Genomic DNA, 22,182 nt, shown 5'->3' with positions numbered 1-22,182 from the left:
TATTTTTTCTGCATTCTTGGTGTTATGACTGGAAATTTTTGAAGCTATGAAGCAAGCTTTCAAGTGTTTACACTTTTTCATCTGCAAAAAGCATTTTAAGAGCTTAATAGATGAACTTAAGAGCTTTTTAGTAAGGTTTTCATCTAGGGTTAACTTGGTGAACTGTTTCCACCTTGTTTCTCAGGCTCTTGTAAGGAGAATTTCATTCTGTTTTTATGAAGCATTGAATTCTAAAGTATGTTTAAATTTTTGAACTGAATCAGCAAAACATGAAGTTTAATTTGGTGCAGTATGTTAATTATTATATTTAATTGGATGATAACTGCCTTTTAATGCAATTTAGAAGTTCTCACTTCATCAAATTTGCATGAAAAGAATGTTTCATGAAACTGTTACTTGCTTTTCTTCAGTTCCATGAAGCAACAGTTGATTGAAATGCAGATAACTGTAGTTTTCTTGTCAATTTTAATCAGTTTTTTGTCAGATATTTTGAATAAGTAAGCACATCCTCTAAATCATGATGTATTTGCATTATTCTAAAATGATTGTCCCACTAAATATTTTCTACCTGGTGATGATTATGATGTTTCAATATGCCAAGAAAAAAACTCTAAATCTGATAATAAAAAGATAATTTTTCTGAATTTCCTTTTTAAGGTAAAGGGGCATTCTTTAAAATAAATAAATGTTTGAATTAAGAATGTAGGGGAGAGTGTAGGTTAAGAAGACCAAAAGTTTAGAATGTGGAAAAATAATTAAAAAAACCAATTTCAAGTTTGTAATAGTTTTTCAAAGCTGCATGAAGGAAGACTACTCAAATGGGGGAGTAAAACCTTTCCTTAATCCTTGCTAAGGGCTCAGGTCCATAATGTCTCTAGTGCAATATGAAAGGTCATGTGCTTCTTAGTGCTGCCCCTATTCCTTTGAAATATTAGCAGCTGGTAAACAACATGGAAATGGACATGGCAATGATGGAGTGAACACAGAACTTCCAAGTTCAGAGAGACATTGTTAAAATTATTCACCAGACCTTTGTAAATTTGGTGAAGTATTTATCTAGACAGGAAATATTTTTACCAACTGGCTCACTTACTGTTCATTCATATTAACCTTCTCCTATGAAAAGCTCTTAACCCGTCCTCTCTCTTTTCTTTCCTTTTACTTCACTGTACTGAAACATTTAGCTATATTTCAGTAGAGGATTTTTATCTCTGATGGACTAATTTATTTTAAGTTTTTAAAGGTTAATTTTAAGAATGAACTGAACAGATTGTTATAGCTGAAAAATATTTTTCTAGGGATTTCACATAGCTGTTTTTTAATGTAAAATGCTTGGTTAACAGTTATTAATCTTCTATATTTGGGCACTGGAAAAGAATCTAGGTACATAAACCACCCAGATTATATTACTAAATGTATAAAATAAATAATTCTAGTGATGTAACTCAAGTTCTACATACTTTCTTGATTAATGAAGCATTTTAGTGAGAGACTGAAATTATCCCTGTCTGATGGAGGAGTATTGGAACTTCTTGAAATATATGATGCTTGATTTGATGACTAAGCATAGCCATTGAGTCTAAGTTTTCCATATGGCAATTGTAAAGCAAGGCATAAATGAGGATAAGATTACATGTAGGGTAATAAAATCCTATGTCTGGAATGGTGTTTGCATTTGTCTTTTCTGAAACAGAAAGAGAAGACAAACCATTTTGAACTTGTTATTATTTTAGGGCATGATACAAGCATCTTCCATAATAGTTTTAGAAATTATTTGTTAATGCCTACTTATGTAGCAGGTTCAGATCCTGGCAATATATATTATGCCAGAAATACCACAGGAATTATTTCCCCAAAATAATTCAGCTAGTTTTGACCTATGCTGTTTTAGTAGGATCAGTATTTTTTAAGCTAAATATTTGGTTTTTTTTTCCTTTTCTTTTCTTTTTGATTGCTCGTCTGTTTCCCAAATATTACCATGTAATCCAATAGGAATTAGAGAAAGAAAGAACTGTTCTTATTGAAGATGTGACTATGAACAAAAGGAGAATTAAAGACCTAGAAGATAACCTTTTATTTTGACTTAAAAGTACGAAGAGTTCTCTGGAGGATGATGAGACTCTACTAATTGTATTGAGTAACACTAAGAAGACTGCTGAAGAAATAACACAGAAACTGCAAACTTCTGCTGAAACTGAAGTACAGATCAATTCAGCCCGCGAAGAGTACAGACCTGGTGAGTGAAGGTAGTCATAGAAGACAAATAGCTAGACCATATATTTAAAAGAAAATACTTAGAGTAGGAAAATGGTAGGATAGGATCAGGAAGACCAAAATAGGTGGGAGAGATCTGTGTTTTCCTGCAAGTAAAATGTATTCAGGAGATGTCATATTGAGCTGTAACAGAGAAAATAGTCAATGTTATGCCTCATGTGGAATTTATAAAATTGAGTGAATTGTTCTCTTTGTAGACTTCCCTTTGCTGTATAAACAAGCACATCATTAGGGTGTTTAGGTAAGTATATGTTTGAGTTCAACAGGTTGACATTCTTTTACAGAGCTTGTATAACATTAAGTACTCTCTATATCTGTTCTGATGAATGCTTCACCATTTATCCTTTGGTTGTTATAGTCAACAAATTTCATGAGTCTTTTGACTTTTAACTGACAGGTGAAAAAATGTGAAAAAAACCAGGGAAAACAGGGAAAAAATAGCTCTCTGTAATTGTCTGTATTCTATGAAATGTGTAAGATGATACAGTTAATGTACCAGAAACATTGCAGCTATTGTAAAACCTTTGTGTTTAAAACTGAATGACTCCTGAAAAGAAGTTAAATCAGTGCTGGGTAAGTTCAATCAATATAGCTCATTTCTTCTATATGAATCTTGTAAAAGTTTGTAAAAAGAAATTTGTTTGGATACTTAAACAATATTTTAAACAGCCATAATTTTTATGTGTTCTGCTGATGATCTGAATATTGCAGATCTCCAGATATGCTCGTATTTGAAAACTGGACTTTACATAGTTTGCATTAATTACAGAAAATAATTTTTTACCCTGATGTATACATGAGGATTAAATGAATGATTTTATTATTTTTCTGGCAGTAAAGAATAGAGAAACTGAAGGATCTTCAGTTAACATTAGTGTGAAGATCATTGTATGTGTTTTGGAGAGATAAAGTTTTCTGCTCTACATTTCTACTTGGAACAAATTTTTCTTTCCTGCTCTTTAGTTGCAACACGAGGTAGCATCTTGTACTTCCTTATCACTGAGATGAGCATGGTCAATGTCATGTATCAGACATCACTTTGATGGTTTTTGGGGCTTTTTGACTGCTCCCTAGCCAGGTAATTTAGCTGACAATAAGTATAATTTGTATTTACCCATTCCTGGAGGTGCCTGTAGTACAGTAAAGATTAATTGTAAACTAATATCAGAAAGAAGACTCTTGCTTCTTACAATCTTGATCAAGAATTGTCAGCTTAAATACCCATAAAAATTTGTAAGTTAACAAGGCAAAGACCCTTCTAATGTACTTACAGTCTCTCAAAATTTGTCATTAGATAATTAAATACCATTATACTGCATTTATTTTCAGCTGGACAAAAAGACTTTATTAGAAAGAATTTTTTATTGTTGTTTCCTCAATCTGAACGTTGTTTCCAGCTTGCTCTCTGATATTCTGTTTGTGATCTATTATTTTGCATGTTTTGAAAATACTAACTATGGCTTTTTCTTTTTTGCATAGTATTCCCTTTCTATAAAGCCTAAGAAAATCAAATTTCAACTGCAGACCTTTCTTCTAACAGGTCTACCAAGAGCCCTATAACCAGCAAGAGTGTTACCAATATTATTGAATATATGACATATGAAGTATTCAAACATATTGCCCGAGGGCTCTATGAGGAGCATAAATTTCTTTTCACATTACTTCTTACTTTGAAGATTGATATACAAAGAAACAGAGTGAAACATGAAAAATTTCTGACACATATTAAAGGTGATAACTGTGAATAAATTATAAGGAGAGCACATTATTATTTTAGAAAATTTATGTATTTGTATCTCCTAGCCAGCATGCTCCTTCCTTTTGCACATGAGAAATCAGTCAGTTGTAAGAATACATGTTTATTATTCTGATCTGGTGACAGACAACATTGTATGGCAGCTCTAATTTATAGCAGCATACTGAATATTGATGAATATATATTTATAATGAGAATTTGAAAGTAATATTGTTGTCTGCTGCTCAAATACCATCAGGTATGTGTTTAGCTTAGAAAAATTGTTATTGTACTAAACATATTATAGTAACTGCAGCAAATAGGAGCAGAAAATGATGCTAACATTTTAAAAAAACATCAGAGTCTCAGCTGCATGAGAAAAGGTCATGGCTTTGGCCTCAACTGCATACAAGCACTGAGTTAACTTGAAAGCTTGGATCCATTTTATATTACCTTTTCAAGGGACTTAGTTTTCCAGGCAGTATTTATTAATGGATTATATGTGTGAATTTTTCTATGTTGAATCTTCAGAATACCTTTTCCCAAAAAGCCTTTTTTTCCAGGCACATTGCACAAAAAGCCAGTAAAGCCTCAAAATGTAAATTGGCTAATACTTCTGACTAAGTTACATAATATTAAAAAAAATACTATAAATTAATCATTTTGCAAACTCAGCTTAATCAAATATGGCATGGTTTTGTAAGGTAGAAAACTTCTGTAACATCATGATTTAAAAAATGGATTATTGTATTTGTGTTTTTTCCTTCTTATTTTGTTTATTTTTCTTTGTCTCTCCAACAGTGCTAATAGCTAATTTCAATTTCTTGCAGGTGGTGCTTCCCTAGACCTTAAAGCTTGTCCTCCTAAGCCAGCTAAATGGATTCTAGATATGACTTGGTTGAACTTGGTGGAGCTCAGTAAGCTTGAACAGTTTTCAGATATTCTTGATCAAGTACTTAAGAGCTTTTGAAAGTTGATCTCTTGTCTAACAAGTAATTGTCTGGTAGCAATCCAGCATAAGGTGGAAATCGGTTTATTTAATGGAAGAGAAACAAAACTGACAGCAGATGACCACAGTTATAGCCCTGACTGCTTAGCAACATATGTTGCTATAAAATCTCAACCATGCCCAAGAAAATAAGAAGAGTAGAGTGTTCATACTTTCTAAAATTGTAATATTTTCAGATTGGGATTATCCCAATACAATTATCCAATTAATATATTGCAAATTTATTTTTATTCTGGTTATTACATTATCTTGCATCCCTGTTGTGCTTTCTTACACTATGTTTTATGACGCTTGTTCCAATATTACTCTGGTTACATGGAGTAAAAGTTAGGGAGAAGGTACACTCATGTGGAGAGCAATTATGTACTTGCTGTTCTCAAAGCTGTATCTGTGCCTAGCTGTCCATATTCTGACATAGCTATGCTATATTATATCAGAATATAACATACTGATGAATAGCTCCTGTTTTCAGAATATGAATACTCCAGGGTTGTGTATTCTACAATAGCATGCTTACAATCTGAAATTTTATCCTATAAGTTTTAATAGCCTTTTTAAATCTGTGGAAGAATGACTCTAAACAAATGCCTGGGTGTGAAATTCACATCTCTGACTCTCATTAAAAGTTTGCAACTTAGTGGCAGTGCAAATATGACTTGTCTGTTTAGTAATATTTGCTTTGATGGTATAATTGCATAATGCCAGAGAAGAGAAACAGTGGAAAATCTGGTTTGATAGTAAGAATCCTGAAGAATAATTGGTTCCTAGTGGCTATGGTCAATCTGTGGACTGCTTCAGACATCTTCTTCTTATCAGATCTTAGTGTTCTGACAGGACCATAGCTCAGGTATATTTTTATAGCCTACATGGTCCTTTTAAGTATCACTACAGTAATAGTTTTCAGATTGCAGATGTGTACTATCTTATATAATGCTAAAGGTCCATTTTGTAATGGATCTTTGTGTTGTATTTTCTGAAATTATTTTCAGACTATGTATTTGTTACAAGGGCAGTGATAAAAAATTATTCCAATATATTGAACAAATATTATCCACTGTGGTGATTTCTGCTAGAATCATATGTGTTTATCCAGATCTGCTTTATTAGTTCAGAAGATACTTTTGACTATCCTTGCTTACTCACTAGAACTCTAGAAGTTTCACTGTGTTAAACTGAAGTAAAATATTTTAATGAACTTGACTGGATGAGGTAAAATTGAAAACAATTTAATTGAGAAACTATTTCTTGCATGGAAGAATTAGAATCACTTTGGAAAAATCTTTAATAAAGTCTGCTCAAAGTTCTCAATTTAAAGACATCTATTTAAAAATTTCAGAACTGAAGTTTATTAAATAGACCTTTTTTAAAGAAAAATAATTTTCTAGGAACTTATTTTTAAACTTTATGTTCTTCTCCAGTACAAAAGAACAAAAATTTATAACATTACTGAGAATTCAGGACAATTAATGATGATTTACTGAAATTAGAATGCATCACTTGAAGTGTGGTGTTAATTTTATTGATGCATATCTTTAGATATTGGGATTGGATTCAGAGAAAATCTCACCAGTTACTGGTGTAACTGCAGTCAATAGATTAAGCAGTACTGTATAATGAATATCTCTATGATGTCTGCTATGTGTCTGAAACAGATCACACAAGATTAGTTCCTCCTTACTGTTAATGGGGCAAGGTAAACTTTCATCTTTCCATGGTTTTATGAAAACTGATAGTTCATCAAATATTATATGCTGAATGTCTTTTGTCTCTGAGAGGTAACCCAGAGGTGTTAAGGGGAAGATTTATCTAAGACAAGAGCTGTGTTGGGGGAAAGTGTGTAAGAAAAATCATCTCAGATTGTTTGAAAGAGCCTTTTCTATTTCTTTGAGAAAAAGAACAATAATCTAGAATTTTTAAAGATAAATAAAGAGGGGAGAAGAGTTGGTTTTCACCTATTCCTCTGGATTGTCTGCTTAGTGATAGTTATTTTAATAATTACTACTGTTAATTCTTTGCTTATTTTACTGCAGAGTGAGAAAGGCCTACAAGCTTTGAAGTCCATCTTTAGTATTTTTCTCTTATTTTTGTAGATTCTGAGGCTGAGTTACACTATCTAATGGAGATATCCTTAAATCATTAACATGTTTCTAAAGCTTTAGAGAAGTTGTTATTTTTTATTATACTCTACTTATGATTATATATATAAATACATACAGATATATGTTGACGTTCCCCCCCTAACACAGCCCCCTGAATATCAGGCTAGCCCAGAGATCTAAGGCTGTGAGGGGAGGAATATCAGGAGATGGCAAAGATTCCCAAAAGAGGCTCTTACCTGAGATATGTTGGTTCAGCTCTCTTTATTCTGTGGTGTCCAAGGGGAGAGCGGGGCAAAAGAGGACGAACAGGAATTGTCAGGGGTCTATATAGACTTTGGACAGGGTGGGCTTCCCTGGCTCTCCGCCAACCCCGTTGGTGCAGGAAGGAGGGGTCCAGGGTTATCTTGATCAGAGTTACAGGGTCCCGGGGAAGGGGGAATAGTGTGCCCATGAGCTCACTGTAACAATATGTAATCTAATAATTATTTTTTAAAAATTCACTGGTTGTATAAGGCTATAAAAAATAATACCTTCAAAGACAGTATGCTATGTTGACATGTAAAAATAAACTTGTTGTATATTTATATTTTTGATATAAATTTTTAAATTTCTTTGGTCTACAGTTGACCTTTTGGTAATATTTACACTGGGAAGAAAACAGTATAAAATGGTTGGGCCACAAGTTAAATTTACCCTTTTTAATATAGGCAAGAAAATATATCACTGACACTATGGGGGAGAAATACGCAGAGGGAGTCATCTTGGACTTGGAGAAAACATGGGAAGAGTCAGATCCACGTACTCCCCTCATATGCTTTCTTTCCATGGGCTCTGATCCTACGGACTCAATTATTGCTTTGGGAAAAAGACTGAAGACAGAAACATATTGTGTTTCCATGGGCCAGGGGCAAGGAATCCATGCTCGTAAACTTCTACAGCAGACAATGGCTCATGTAAGTAACAAAAACCGGAATGTTTTTCTCTCTGTATTAAGCACTTAGAAATAAAAATCCTGCCATGAGATAATGTTGTTTGGTGGGTAGTTAGTGCTGATGCAAATGCTGACGTTTATTTATATGTGTCCTAAGCAAGAGAACTGTATTTTCACACTCCTTCAATTTGCCACAGCAAATTTCTTGATACTGTGCAGATGCTTTTCCTTGAAAATTGAGTGTTTTTCATATAAAATGGGGATTTTATAGTGATTGCAGACTGATGAACAGAGCTGAATTGATTTTTTGTTTTTTTGATTATATCACCAGCAAATATTCTTCTGTAGGCATTTCAGATTATATTTTCAGTTTTTTATTTTAATAATATGGATGTATTTTGTTAAATAAAAAAAAAGATATGCTATTTATAGTTACATAAACTTGAGAAAAACAAGGTAAGTATAGCAAGTTATTTTGTATTGCTGTAGTCTGAATTTGGACTTAGGAGGGACAATCTGGTAACAGGCATTTTACAGGACGAGGAATTAAAGAGAAAAACTATCCGTATGAGAAAGGTGAGTTGTTCCAATCTGGCATGCTTTGCACATCAAGTGGTACTACTGCTATGCCCGCTGATGTGAAAATACTGATCTTACTCTCCTTTGCTATGAGCTTCTTTTTATGACCTGTTTTACTTTTGCTTCAGATACTTGTTTGATAACTTCTCATAAGGAACTAATTGACAGATAAAATGAGAAGAAACCCATTCAAAAACAGGGGAAAGGAGCATCTTTAGTTTAGTCAAGAGAAACACAGTTACCTTCCCTCACTGTCTAACAAGGTGTCTTTGGGAAGAGGTGTGGAGTTGCGTTATTTGTATGTTTTATTATCCCTGTATTATGTATTGGTTTATTCCTTTGTACCCCCGTGTGCAACTTGGTTTATCCCCAGTTTTCCCGCCTTGTCCTCCCTTCCCGCCTTCCCAGTATCTATCCATCACCCTGAAAGAGGCATTTTACCCCCCGCGGGTGCCTTGTCTATCACTCGGTGCCCCTTCCCATCCATCCAGAAGCTTCTACTCAGGGCACCGGGTGATTGGGCGAGGACCTGGGGCTCCCCCCATATCCTTCCCCCATTAGACCCCACCATATCCCCCCATCCCGGAGCCACCCCCTATCCCTATCCCCATTGGTCGTTGGATACCCCTCCCTTACAGTTTATAAGCCAGTGCAAGCACCTTGTGCTTGTTCCTGTTGGCTGGCATTGTTCTAGGATATTTGGCCCCGTTGGGCTACAATAAACTCGGACTTAGCCCCCAGCAGGATCCGCTCTTCATTTACCACCGCGAGGCTTGCTAGCGCTGCCCGGAACCCACAAAGGCACTCTCCAAACCCCAGCTGGGAGCGGCGGAGGGTGCCTCCATCGCCCACTCTCGCCCCAGAGAAGAGCTAGCCGGGGCTGAGACAAAGGGAACCGGGGCGGGAGCGCGGCAAAGAGGTATATGAGATGCCTATAATGAAATATGGTAATTCATATAAAGAAGTTTGACATCTGTTGATTGATAGAAATAGGTTAATAATGTATGCTTATTTGATTATTTTCCAAGCCTGGAACCCCTGTGAGGACCAAGGTTTTGCAGGTTGCTCTGTGGAGCTACTCCTGAGCTCCCTTATGTAAGTCAAAATTTATCAGTTTCTATCAGCGCTGTAGTCATGACAAGGTATGTTTTAAATGTATTGAAATGGAAAAGGTAGAGAATATTTAAATAAACCAGATGAGACAATTAGGGACCACTTGTTCAGGTGAAAAAAACCAAATAAGCTAACACCATCTTCAGAAGAAACAGCCCAGATCTTAGCTCCCATCAAGGAGATTTCAGATGTTGAACAATGTTGATAACTTTTTAAAATCCATTGTTTTTAACTAGGGAGGTTGGGCACTTCTGCAAAACTGCCACCTTGGACTTGACTTTCTGGATGAGTTAATGGACACAGCAATAGAGACAGAGAATGTTCGTGAAATCTTTAGATTTTGGATTACAACTGACATTCACAAACAATTCCCCATCACCCTTCAAATGTCCATTAAGTTCACCAATGAACCACCACAAGGGCTCAGAGCTGGACTAAAGAGAACAGTGATAGAATGAGTGATAGAATGCTAATGATTTTGGACTGTGATGCTATTGTGTAGTCAGGTTAAACTGGTAGTGGGTGTAAGCTGGTATGAGGAACTGCTTGCAATGATGCCAGGGCACATCTTAGTTTTTGTTTTGAAAATTAAAAAGAAGATTTGCTGATGCTCTGTTGCCACAACTAATTTGATATCAAAACAATTAATGCCTTTTCTTTTCTCACAATTTGGCTTGTAGTATCTCAGTTCAAAGTGTTTGAATTTTTAATATTCTGTCTTTTGGCAGAAAAATGGCATGGTTAGCCATCAAGTGCTCTTTACACTACATAAAATAAAGGACAAAGTCTGTGCAGAAAGCCACTTGATGTGAATTCAGCTATCAGTAAATTGTGGGGTTTTTTCCCCCTGAAGTTTACTCTTTTAATTTGAGCAATTTAATAACATGCTATAAACTGTCTCCAGCACAGAACATTTTGTGGGACAATTATTTACCCTTGGGAGAAGCAGAGAGCAAAGTGAATATCTCTAGAGTGATATTTTAGCACTGATTTGAAGTAGTTTTGAAAAAGACAATTACAGTGATTCTCATAAAGCCCATTTGCCATCAATAGGTATCAACCAGGATTTATTAGATGCCAGTAAAATGGTGCAATGGAAACCACTGTTGTATGCTGTAGCCTTTCTGCACTCCACCATTCAAGAAAGATGCAAAGTTGGGTCTCTGGGTTGGACTATTCCCTATGAGTTTAATCAAGCTGATTTCAATGCTGCTGTGCAGTTCATTCAAAACCACTTGAATCGCATGGATACCAAGAAGGTAATTAATGATTCTGTGGGAAAGGTGGATTAAGATGATGGATCTTTCTAGTAGTAGAATGTATGCAAATACTTCCTAGTAACTTAACTACAAAAATGATTTTAACTTATTGTTTTTTCCACAAATATTCAATATTTCAAGTATATCTGTCTCTACAGCAGCAGACTTATACTTCTAATCCAGTGCATATTTAATTTCTATATTAACCTCTACATTAAAAAAAAAGCCTTTCCAGCCATCTCAGAAATATAAACCTTAGAAGTATAGACCTTCTTTTCAATCTAAGTCAATTTGTTTAAAAGAGATATTTCAAATACTCTTGTGTTTCAATCCATTTTGAGTAAAAGTAAGATTTCCCCCCTCTGCCACCTATCTTTGCAGCATGAAGAAGTCAAAAGTGGTTTTAAATGACTATACAAGAATGTCTCCTGTTTCTCACTTTCATATGGTCAGTTGTCATACAGAGAGGACTGTGTCAGAGCAGTTTGCAGTTGGCATTTTAAGTGAAAGGAGAATTCAAATATATCTGTAACCTTCTTGCTATCTTTAAGATGCTCTTCAATTTCAGCAAATTCTATTTTGAGAAATCCTTGCAGGTGTTCAGGGAATGCCAGACTATAATGAAAAAAGAGTAACAAGAAAGTAACTTTCTTTCAAATGGGACAGACATGGTACATCAGCTGTTTTTTCTAAGGGAGGTCTAAGCAAATAAGAGGGGATTAGCTGAAGTCAGTGGTTTCTGCTTGGTTTTAGGGGATCTGCTGGAGTACTGTTTGTTACATGACAGGTGAGATCCATTATGGTGGTCATGTGACAGATGACTTTGACAAAAGACTCATGAAAACCTTTGTAAAGATTTGGTTAAGTGAAAACACATTCAGTCAGGAATTCAGTTTCTACAAAGGATACAGCATACCCAAATGTACTATGGTGGATCAATACCTTCAGTACATACAGGCTGGTAAATGAAAACCGTTTCTCATAAGTTGTTTCTCATAAAATATTTCTCATAAGTTCCTGATTCCCTATAATTTTTGTCTTTTTTCTGAGTACCTGTATGTAGTAGATAGGGACAGGCGAACGGAAGATTTCGGGATGTGACGGAAAGAAAGACCCCCCATCCCCCTCTCACCCTGCAACATGTTATCCATTACCCCAAAGAATGTAACCACACCTAACCCAGTAGTTTTCCACTCCTGACTAACCCTAGAGACCCTGCCAACCCCCCCTGATGTAGCAGAGTCCCCCAAGACTATTTAAACCCATGAGATAAGATAATAAAGGCTTTTCGACCGTCCACCACATTGGTGTCCTGCGTGTGTCGTTAGCCCGAGTGGCCCAGGGGAGACTGGGCTGCTGTGCTGTTCCTTGCAACCAGGTCGCCGTTGCCTCCCATGAAGGCAACATATCTGGTGCCGAAGCCTGGGAAAAATTCGCTCGGGTAGCAGGTGTCGCCTGGACAAGAGCAGCGGCCAGACCGGTGAGACCGTGTTCTCGGCGAGGGAGACGTCCCCGGACCCGCGATTGTCATGGACGCCATCGCCAGGGTCGTAAGTGAGGTTCATAAGCAATGGGGAATTGAGTGTAAGCTCAAAGACTTTTATCTTCCTATAGCAAGGCTGCTTGAGCTTGGGGCAATTGAATGCCCTGTGGATGTTTTGCATCCGGAGATATGGAAAAAATGCACAGCCATGCTGGCCGAGGACACAAAATCCTCAGGCAGCGGCAAATGCCTTAAGGTATGGAGCAAAGTAGAGAAAGCCCTACACAAAGCATTAGAAGAGCAGGAGACATGGAGCGCAGCGCGTACGTGTTTATTGGTTACACCCAAGCTAGGCGTAGGAGCGGCAACGCAAACTGCCCCTGAGGGTGATCCGCCCAGGAGCGGGGATCCGGGGGGGCCTGGCGCGTCACCCCCCTCCCCGGGCCAGAGCCCAAAACCCCCCGCGGAACCTTCCCAAAAATCCGCGGCTTCCCCATGCGCCCCACCACCGCCGGTCAGTGACCCACTGCCGGAGGTACAGCAGCGCACAGAGTTCTATTAGCAGGGGCTGGTGAGGGAAGCCAGAAATGCAGAAACTGTGGCTCGGGAGGAGATCCTACCCATGCTACCCCCATACCCCTTTGAAAATGGCGCCGGCAGCCAAGGGGAGGGGCGGGGTGCGGGCAGTCTCGGTGCGAAGAGCCCAGAGGCGCGGAGTTTTGCCAATGCACGTGTGCGGGAGAAAGAGGAGGAGAGCGGCAGAGGGCACGGAGCCAATCGGCAGCCGCGCCTGACGCCGCCACCATGTAAGGGAGAAACCCACCCCTGCAGGAGGCAGGGTGAGCCCAGGGGGCAGCAGCGATGCCATCCCCGGGGGGAGGAGCGGGGTTGGAGCTGCACAAAACGGCACCGAGCCCCGGAAGTGCGCTGGCATTCGACTTCCGATTCTGAGTCCAGCAGCAGCTCCGGCAGCTCGGAAGAGCTGCCGGAAGCCGGCTGGGACTCTGAGACAGAGGGAACGGAGCCAACGCAATTAAAATAAAACTGAGTAAAGCTTTAAGCTGCACAGCCGAGTCCGATCCAAACCCAATCTTTCGTATGCTAGAAGCTACCTTTCTAACCCTAAACGAAACCAAACCGAACCTGACTAACTCCTGTTGGCTTTGTTATGATGTTAAACCCCCTTTCTACGAAGGCATTGCTTTAGACACCCCCTTCAGTTACTCCACAGCCAGTGCCCCCCACCAGTGCAGATGGGACACTCCCCGCAGAGGAATCACCCTGAGTCAAATTACAGGACAGGGCAAATGTTTTGGCAATGCAACTTTAGCAAAGCAGAAAGGCAACTTCTGCACTAAAGTTGTCAAGCCCAACAGAAAGACCAATAAGTGGGTGGTCCCATCCGTATGTGGGATGTGGGTTTGCCACCGATCCGGAGTGAGTCCTTGTGTGTTCCTTGCCAAATTTAATGACTCTATCGACTTCTGTGTCCAAGTTCTGATTGTTCCTAGGGTCCTGTACCACTCAGATGAAGAAGTGTACCACCTTTTTGAAGAACCTGACAGACTCCACAAAAGAGAAATAATCACAGGTATAACTATCGTAATGCTGCTTGGCCTGGGAGTAGCTGGCACAGCCACGGGTGTCTCAGCCATCGCAACCCAACAGCACAGACTCTCTCAGCTGCAAATGACCATCAACAAAGACCTGCAGAGGACTGTGTGCAGCTTTGAAAGAGGAATGCTGCTTTTATGCAGATCATACGGGAGTCGTTAAAGACTCCATGGCAGAACTCCGAGATAGACTGCCTCAGAGAAAGAGAGACAGGGAAACCCAGCAGAGCTGGTTCGAATCCTGGTTCAATCAATCACCTTGGCTCACCGCTTTAATTTCTGCCCTGGTAGGTCCACTGGCAATACTGCTTTTAGCTGTTACCATAGGACCATGCCTGCTGAACAAGCTAGTCTCGTTTGTTCAGGCCCGTCTAGAACGGGCGAACATTCTGTTCATGGGCCAGCAACAAATGCTGTAAACCAAAAACTGCGAACACAGTCAGTTGCAAAAGCCTTCGAAACTCACCTTGCGAGAATTACTCAGGTTTACCAAACTCCTTTTTTCCTTACCAAGTTACAAGTTTGTACCTCACTCCAGTGCCTATATCTACGACTACCTCATTTTATTTATGAAAAGGAGGGGGGAGATGTAGTAGATAGGGACAGGCGAACGGAAGATTTCGGGATGTGAGGGAAAGAAAGACCCCCATCCCCCTCTCACCCTGCAACATGTTATCCATTACCCCAAAGAATGTAACCACACCTAACCCAGTAGTTTTCCACTCCTGACTAACCCTAGAGACCCTGCCAACCCTCCCTGACGTAGCAGAGTCCCCCAAGACTATTTAAACCCATGAGATAAGATAATAAAGGCTTTTCGACCGTCCACCACATTGGTGTCCTGCGTGTGTCGTTAGCCCGAGTGGCCCAGGGGAGACTGGGCTGCCGTGCTGTTCCTTGCAACCAGGTCGCCGTTGCCTCCCATGAAGGCAACACCTGTATTTTGTCTTTCATTCATAGATTTTTAAACTGATTTCTAGCACTTTGCATATCTATTAGTGATAACTAATTTTGGTTATCAATGTTAAAATTTTCATGACCGTAATATATATTTTCTTTTTCAAGCGTGTTGCTTGTGGGACATACCTAAAGGCACAAAGTTATTAAAGGGGGCAAAGAATGGAGTCCAGACATTGGGTACAACCTCTTTGAAATAAAAGGTCCAGGTATATGAGAGTAAAGATTTATTATTAAAATAGTGTATAGTTGTTAAAACACAATTTGTTTGGTGTGGTTTGGGCTGTGACATGACAAATAGACCATAGCAAGTTATTTGGCTTAAGATTATTTGAAGAAATCTAGCTTGTTATTTAACAGTAATCTATGGGTTTTTTTTCCTTTTTTTATTTGGTTCTGTTGTGTGTTGAGTTTGATTTTTGTTTTTGTTGTTGTTTTTGTTTTTGTTTGGGGATTTTTTAAAAATAATTTGCTTCTAAATCCAGTTGTACTCTTCTTATATTTTATTATGTAGAGCTTTCCTGCTTATGACACACCAGAGGTGTTTGGTTTGCACCCCAATGCGGATATCACCTACCAAAGTAAAGTTTCCAGAGGTATATTGGACACCATCCTCAGTATTTGTCCTAAAGATAGCTCTGGTGGAGGAGGTGAAACTCAAGAGGCAGTTGTAGCCACACTGGCTGATGATATGCTGGAAAGACTTCCTGCTGATTATGTACCATTTGAAGTGAGTTAATGAAATTCTGGCAAAAACATTTGGTCCATCTTGCCTTTTATGGATTGAAAATAAAAAAACACCAACAAATTCCCAAAAACTTTTCTAAGAGCATGTTTGAATTAATTAATACAGGCAATACTTTGTATTTTAAAGAAGTGTGGTCAAACTATTGATGTTTACAATGAAGTCATTAAATATGTGCTGAAGTGCTTTTGTAAGGACTTTTTCAGAAATATTAAACCTGTTAATGTTTAAGTTGTCATTTGCATTATGAGGGAGGTAGGATCATCAGCTTTTAATTGAGGTTGTTGACACTATAAAATTTCTAGTTATGTTAATACAGCTGTTTATTTGTTTGTTTTACACTTTTGATTAAAAATGTATCAGTGAGTTTGATTAGAATACAGGACTGCCTACTATTGTGATAGTTCCCAGGCACTGCTGCTATGCTGAAGCAAAGTGGCTAAGGCAATTACTCTTTATTAGTTTGTTCAAAAAGAACCTTGGAATTGCTTGTTGGAACTAAAGCTGAATTCTCTGAACTAAGGTAAACAGCCTACAAGCTCTTTAAATGGCATTAGCTCAAAGACTAAATCATGACTTGGACTAAAAATATAGTCAGTCTCAGCATCAAAGATTTCTCTTGGAAAAAAATCCTGTGTTTCTCTCTTGGAGATGATTCAAGGGAGGTGCCAAACTGACCATTTAAGCTCATAAATAAATTATGTTATGTCTCAAAGATCATACTGGGGCCTAACACTGACATAAAGCCAATTTTATTTTTTTCACTTCTATTGAAAGATCTTTGGTTTTCTACGAACAGGTAAAAGAAAAACTAAAGAATATGGGACCTTTTCAACCTATGCACATATTTTTGTGACAGGAGATTGAACAAATGCAGAGAGTTATTTCTTTAGTGAGAAGCACTCTGACTGATCTGAAACTTGCCATTGATAGGACAATAGTTATGAGTGAAAATCTGAGGGATGCTTTAGACTGCATGTATAATGGAAGGATTCCTGCTAGCTGGAAAAAGGTAGGTGTACGTCACTTGTTCTGGAAAGAAATAAAAAAATCTATTTCTGAAGACTAGATTAAACTGCTAGACTTATAGTAAACATTTTTCTCAAACTATGTTTCAGAAGTGTTAACCAGAGCTGTGCAACTGCTGGAATAGATTTTGTGCTAAAATAAACATACTCAAAACAAGCCTTCTTTCATTTATGAAAATTGAAATGAATATGAAGGATGCAGCTTTGTTCCATTTTAACAGTCTGTTACATATTGGCAGTATAAAAACACAGAGAGAGGAGAGAAATTTAAAATATGATGATGGATTTTAAAAATTAGCACCCACATTAGTGGACTAAGATGGTGTTATTTATTGGACATATATAATTATTGGACATCCTTTTCTGGGTTAAGTAGAAGTGGCCTGTCCATTTTGGTCAAAATCAGTGTGCTTTGAGTTTGAGAAATAGCCACATAATTACAGAATAGTAGATGCTGGAAAGGACCCATGGAGACAGTGTAGTTTAATCACACTTCCTAAAGAAGGGTCAGTAAAATTAGGTTTCCCAGGAGTCTCCAGAATCAGAGAGGTGCAACCCATTCCACTCTTTGATCATCTTCACAGTAAAAACCAACCAATCAACCAACCACCAGCCAAACAAACAAAAAACTCCTTAAGTTGAAACAGAATTTCTGACATTTTGTCTTGTTCCCATTGTCTTCTGTCCAATTGCTGAAAAGGATCAGGCTTCATCTTCTTCAGTCCTCCACATGAGATATAAACCTATTTAATCTCTTCTCCAAGCGAAACAATCCCAGATCTCAGCCTCTCCCCATATAAATTGTTTTCAGGGATAATTAGACCTCTTAATGGCAACTGATGGAAAGATTTTTTTTTTTAAGAAAAAAGGGTTTTTTTTTGGTTGATTGCTTGTTTTGTTTCTACTGGAAAAGTGTTTTCATGGTAGAAAACCTAGATGTGAACAGATGCTTCACAACACAGCGATATCTCCACATAGTCCAAGTTCAGTTTTCCGTAGGTTTTATCCAGAAGAATAAAAATGCAGAACAGTCCTACAGAAATCACGTTGTCTTGCTATATTGACCTTGGAATTATAAAGACATGTATACAACTTTTCTTTTTCTCTTATACAGCTGTTTAACCTTGCAAAAATGTCATAAAATGGACAATTCCACAGAGAGCATTAAACATGTAAATGGAATAGTAGACATGATTTTAAGCAGAAGAAGAATTTCCTTCAGGTTTCAGTGGGATGCAAAGTTTAAACATCAGATTAAAGTTAAGATATGATAGATGATCTTCAAGTATGCTTTGCTAATATTATATTGTTTATTACCATGGGAAGATGTAGCTTTGCTTGACAGCAATGTGCTATTTTAAAACATGTTTACGGTTTTTAGGCATCTTGGCTTTCCAGTACTCTTGGTTTCTGGTTTACTGAGCTTCTAGAAATAAACCACCAGTTTTACAAGTGTATTTTTGAAAGTCGACCAAACTGTTTCTGGACGACAGGGTTTTTTAATCCCCAAGGATTTTTAACTGCAGTGAGACAGGTAAATTGTGTTTGAAGTCTTATTTTGCTTATTTTTTTGCATGCTTTTTTTAACAGAAAGTATTGTCTGATGAAGGATGAGTTTATACACGTGAGAAGATTGTGACTGTAACATTTCCTGAGTTAACTGCTCTTCCTTCACATATACTTTTTCAGTATAGCAACCACAAATGTGTTAAATTATCTTTCCTGTGTTGACCAAGGCCCAAATGAGTAGAGGCTACCAAACACCATTATTAAGGTAGACTAGAAAAATATTTAGTCTCATGTTTCCATTGAGATATCTTTGAGAATGGCCATTAAGCCCATGAATTTGCCTTTCCCCCCCTTTTTTTTTGTTCTGTGTTCAGTACATACCTGACTGGAGAATGGGCTGATAAGCTATTCAGAATTAGTCTTACATTTCACTGCTGCTGTTCAGTAGCTGATTAAGTCTTTCTTCAGGAAGTGGGAAAGATTTTCCTTTATTGATGCATAGAAATATGATATTTGATGTGTTTGCTAATGCATGTATGTTAATTTGGTGATTGTGTTGGCTACTCAGCAACTTTTTTGCTTTAAAATGAAGCAATAAATGCCTGTGTTGGTCAGCATAAAGGGATATATGGGAAACAGTAAGCATCTGGAGTGTGTAAAATTAAAAAAGAATACTCAGGTGAAAATACAATGGGACATCAGGAAAAGAAAGCCCAAACTTTGTAACGAAATATTTCTTTGAGTGAACAATCCTAAAATAGAACTATCTTTTGCATCCAAGCTTGTGGAAAAGGTTTACTAGCAGGATTGAAACCAGTTGGAAATGACAGAATTTTATGGTTCTGTAAAAAGGAACTGTGAATATGTGACAACTTAATATCCCAAGTAAATACCAAAGTGAGTTTCCGGACTTTGCTGTGTTGTAAAACAAATAGAAATGAGAAGGAGGAATGATCATTGAGCTATAAATCTTGAGTTCTTTTAGATCATCCATGTAACTGCAGTACAGGGCAAGTATTCATTCCAATTACTTCAAAGAAAGATTTTTGAAGCCATTGGAAGACTAAGATAAAACTTGGGTTTGCCATAACTTATTTGCGTGGCATAGTAAAGAACTGGGCTACAGAGAGTTGAGTATTGTCCAGTGCATTAACTAACAGTTTTTTTTGCAGTTTCTTTACATAGCTTTATAGCTGAGTGAGTTCTTACTCATTAGAAATACAGTTACTGAAGAGGTGCAGGAAAAGGAAGATAACCCTATAAAATATGTTTCACTTACCACATGCAGGTAATGTTTTCTCATCTCATCAAATATGTGAAATTTTTGTGTTCACAAAAGCTGGCTACCATTGACATCCAGAGGCTGTATTACTTGGTATATTCTTTAGATACTTTATATAATAGAAAGAAATTAAAATCAAATATAGTGGAAAAAATACTGAATGCTTTCTTGCAGTGCCATGCCATTACTCCCTTAGAGAAAAGTAAGACTTCTCTGAACATGAATATTGTAAAGGATTGGTGGGATTTCTTTGTACTAAAGAGGATATTTTATGACCATACAAATATATTTCTAATAACAGCTGGGAAAAAGGATTCTGTGCTCATGTGAAAATGTAACCACCTAACTTTTGTCTGGTTTGGGCAGGAAATAATGAGAGCCAACAAAGAATGGGCTCTTGACAGTGTAGTGCTGCAATGAAGTCACAAAATGGATGAAGGATGATATCACAAGCCCTCCTTCAGAAGGTGTCTATGTGTATGGGCTGTATTTAGAAGGAGCTGGTTGGGACAGAAGAAACATGAGACTGGCAGAATCTAAGCCCAAGGTGCTCTTTGAGCTGATGCCAGTTATAAGGATATATGCAGAGAATAACAGTAAGTAACAGTATTGTAAAGGATGTTATTTCCATTGAATTCAAGGTAACATTTTATTTAACTGCATTGAAATCTTTTGGGCTGCAGGGATTTCATGAGGCTGCTGCTAATCATTGTATACATAGCAAATCTCTTTCAATGGGGAAGACTTCCCAGTCTTCCATTGAAAATGTGTTTTCAGACTTGCTTCATAATTGATAGTAGTCAATTTTCCTAATATTTAGATAGGTCTCTATACGTGGTGTTAATGGTGTTAAGAGCTTTGTAACAAGTAAGCTGTACATATTGACAATATATGTTCCAGACCTAAAATGCCATTTTTCTTATACATAAACTCTGTGATCTCTGTAGCCTTCATAACCTAAATCTAAATAATCTCTTTCACTCCTATCAAAAATGAATGTAATTTTTATATATATATATATATATGTATATATATATATATATATGTATGTATGTATATACAACATACAAGATACTCATAGATTATATACACACACACACACATATATATATATATATATATATACAGGTATATATTGTATTTATAGATAACATATTTTTTATATATACATATATATATAATATGTATATTTATAAAAACTTTTTTTTCTGGACAAGTCTGATTTTGAGCTCATGGAAGCAAGCAAGAGGTGGAGTGAGGTGGTGGGAGATGTTTTGTCTTTGAGGCAGTAAAGAAATGTAGGAATGGAAAGGAAACTTATGGGGCTTAAGGACAGCTCTGTGAAAATATGTAATTTATCTTAATGTGATGAGTTTTTGCATACAGAATAGTAAATGCTATTGAATAGGCATGTAAAACAGAATAATCAACTGCAAAACATAAAATTGGAAAACTCTATTGAAAAGCATTCCACCTCTAAAAGCAAATCTTGCTAACATGCTATTTTGCATAGATAATGTTTTACAAAAGGCATGATCAGCAGCCAAGATACTAAATAATGAATACTGAAGTACTGAGCATGACTAGACTATTGTTCTAATTCTGCAGTGAAGTAGCTGATGACTTGTACTATATAGTACAAATACTAAATACATTTCAAACCAGGTTGTTAAAAGTAGGGAAATTTTATTTTGGTATACTACATTGATAAGAAGTAATGTTCAGTGGGCAGATTGAAGCAATAAGAATGCTAATTACTCTAGAGTGTCGATTTACATATATTGGTTTGCATCAGTTCCTAGGTGCTCACTTTAAACCCACAGAAATTTCAAACCATGTTATGTCCTTCAACTGGCAATAGCAAATAGAGAGCAGAGTACTACTGAACTTGGATTCACTTCTCCATTTGCCTTATGATCATGCCCTTAGGGCCCCATTTTTTCAGCTTTAATTGTTCTTTATATCTCTTTTGTCTTTTCAGCTGCAAAAGATCCACGTCTGTATTCATGTCCGGTCTACAAAAAGAGCAGTCGAACAGATCTTAATTACATTGCTGTTATGGATCTTAAAACCCGTCAGCCTACAGAGCACTGGGTACTCCATGGAGTAGCACTTCTGTGTGATGTCAAGTAATGTTAAAAAAAAAAAAAAAGGTTTATTTTCTGATTTTAAATGCAAACATTTTTATGTAGTTAGATACAGAGTGAAACACTTCTAAAAATATTATTTCTAAATCATAGACTCCATTATGATGTTTTTATAAAATTATTCTCAATAAAATTATACAATAGGCTTATAAATGGCACATCTTACAGTGACATTAACTTTTGTGTCTGTGAAAAATCATGACAAATATTTAGTGCTCCTATCACTTATGTGTGTATAAGCCCTCCTCCTGTGTGCCTAATTTTACCTTGGATAAAGATTAATTGATTTGAATATTGTTACTTTTTGGTAGTAATATTCTTGTATCAGGACTTACCTTCAAGAGGCTAAAGGGAAAGCTGGTTTTTTTTTATTATTTTAGTTTGTTTGGTTTTTTGTTTTTGTTTTTTTTTTTTTTTTT

General features: G+C 37.1%; 1 protein-coding gene across 1 annotated transcript in view; it reads left to right on the top strand.

The window, feature by feature from the left end:
• Window positions 1–21,790, top strand: part of DNAH5 (dynein axonemal heavy chain 5) — a 127,811-nt gene extending 106,021 nt beyond the window's left edge. The window contains 16 exon segments of the mRNA XM_077788575.1: window positions 1,993–2,236; window positions 3,238–3,352; window positions 3,815–4,005; window positions 4,840–4,971; window positions 5,726–5,865; window positions 7,825–8,070; window positions 9,977–10,186; window positions 10,469–10,529; window positions 10,794–10,999; window positions 11,753–11,956; window positions 15,567–15,782; window positions 16,597–16,809; window positions 18,207–18,359; window positions 19,983–20,026; window positions 20,028–20,212; window positions 21,598–21,790. Coding sequence (XP_077644701.1) covers window positions 1,993–2,236; window positions 3,238–3,352; window positions 3,815–4,005; window positions 4,840–4,971; window positions 5,726–5,865; window positions 7,825–8,070; window positions 9,977–10,186; window positions 10,469–10,529; window positions 10,794–10,999; window positions 11,753–11,956; window positions 15,567–15,782; window positions 16,597–16,809; window positions 18,207–18,359; window positions 19,983–20,026; window positions 20,028–20,212; window positions 21,598–21,749 — 2,712 coding nt within the window. The 3' untranslated portion in view covers window positions 21,750–21,790.
• Window positions 21,791–22,182: the final 392 nt, after the last annotated feature.

Source organism: Lonchura striata, chromosome 1, assembly GCF_046129695.1.
Source record: "Lonchura striata isolate bLonStr1 chromosome 1, bLonStr1.mat, whole genome shotgun sequence".
NCBI lineage: Eukaryota > Metazoa > Chordata > Aves > Passeriformes > Estrildidae > Lonchura > Lonchura striata.
Note: the sequence above shows the minus strand (reverse complement) of the source record. Positions and strands in the feature narration are given on the sequence as shown.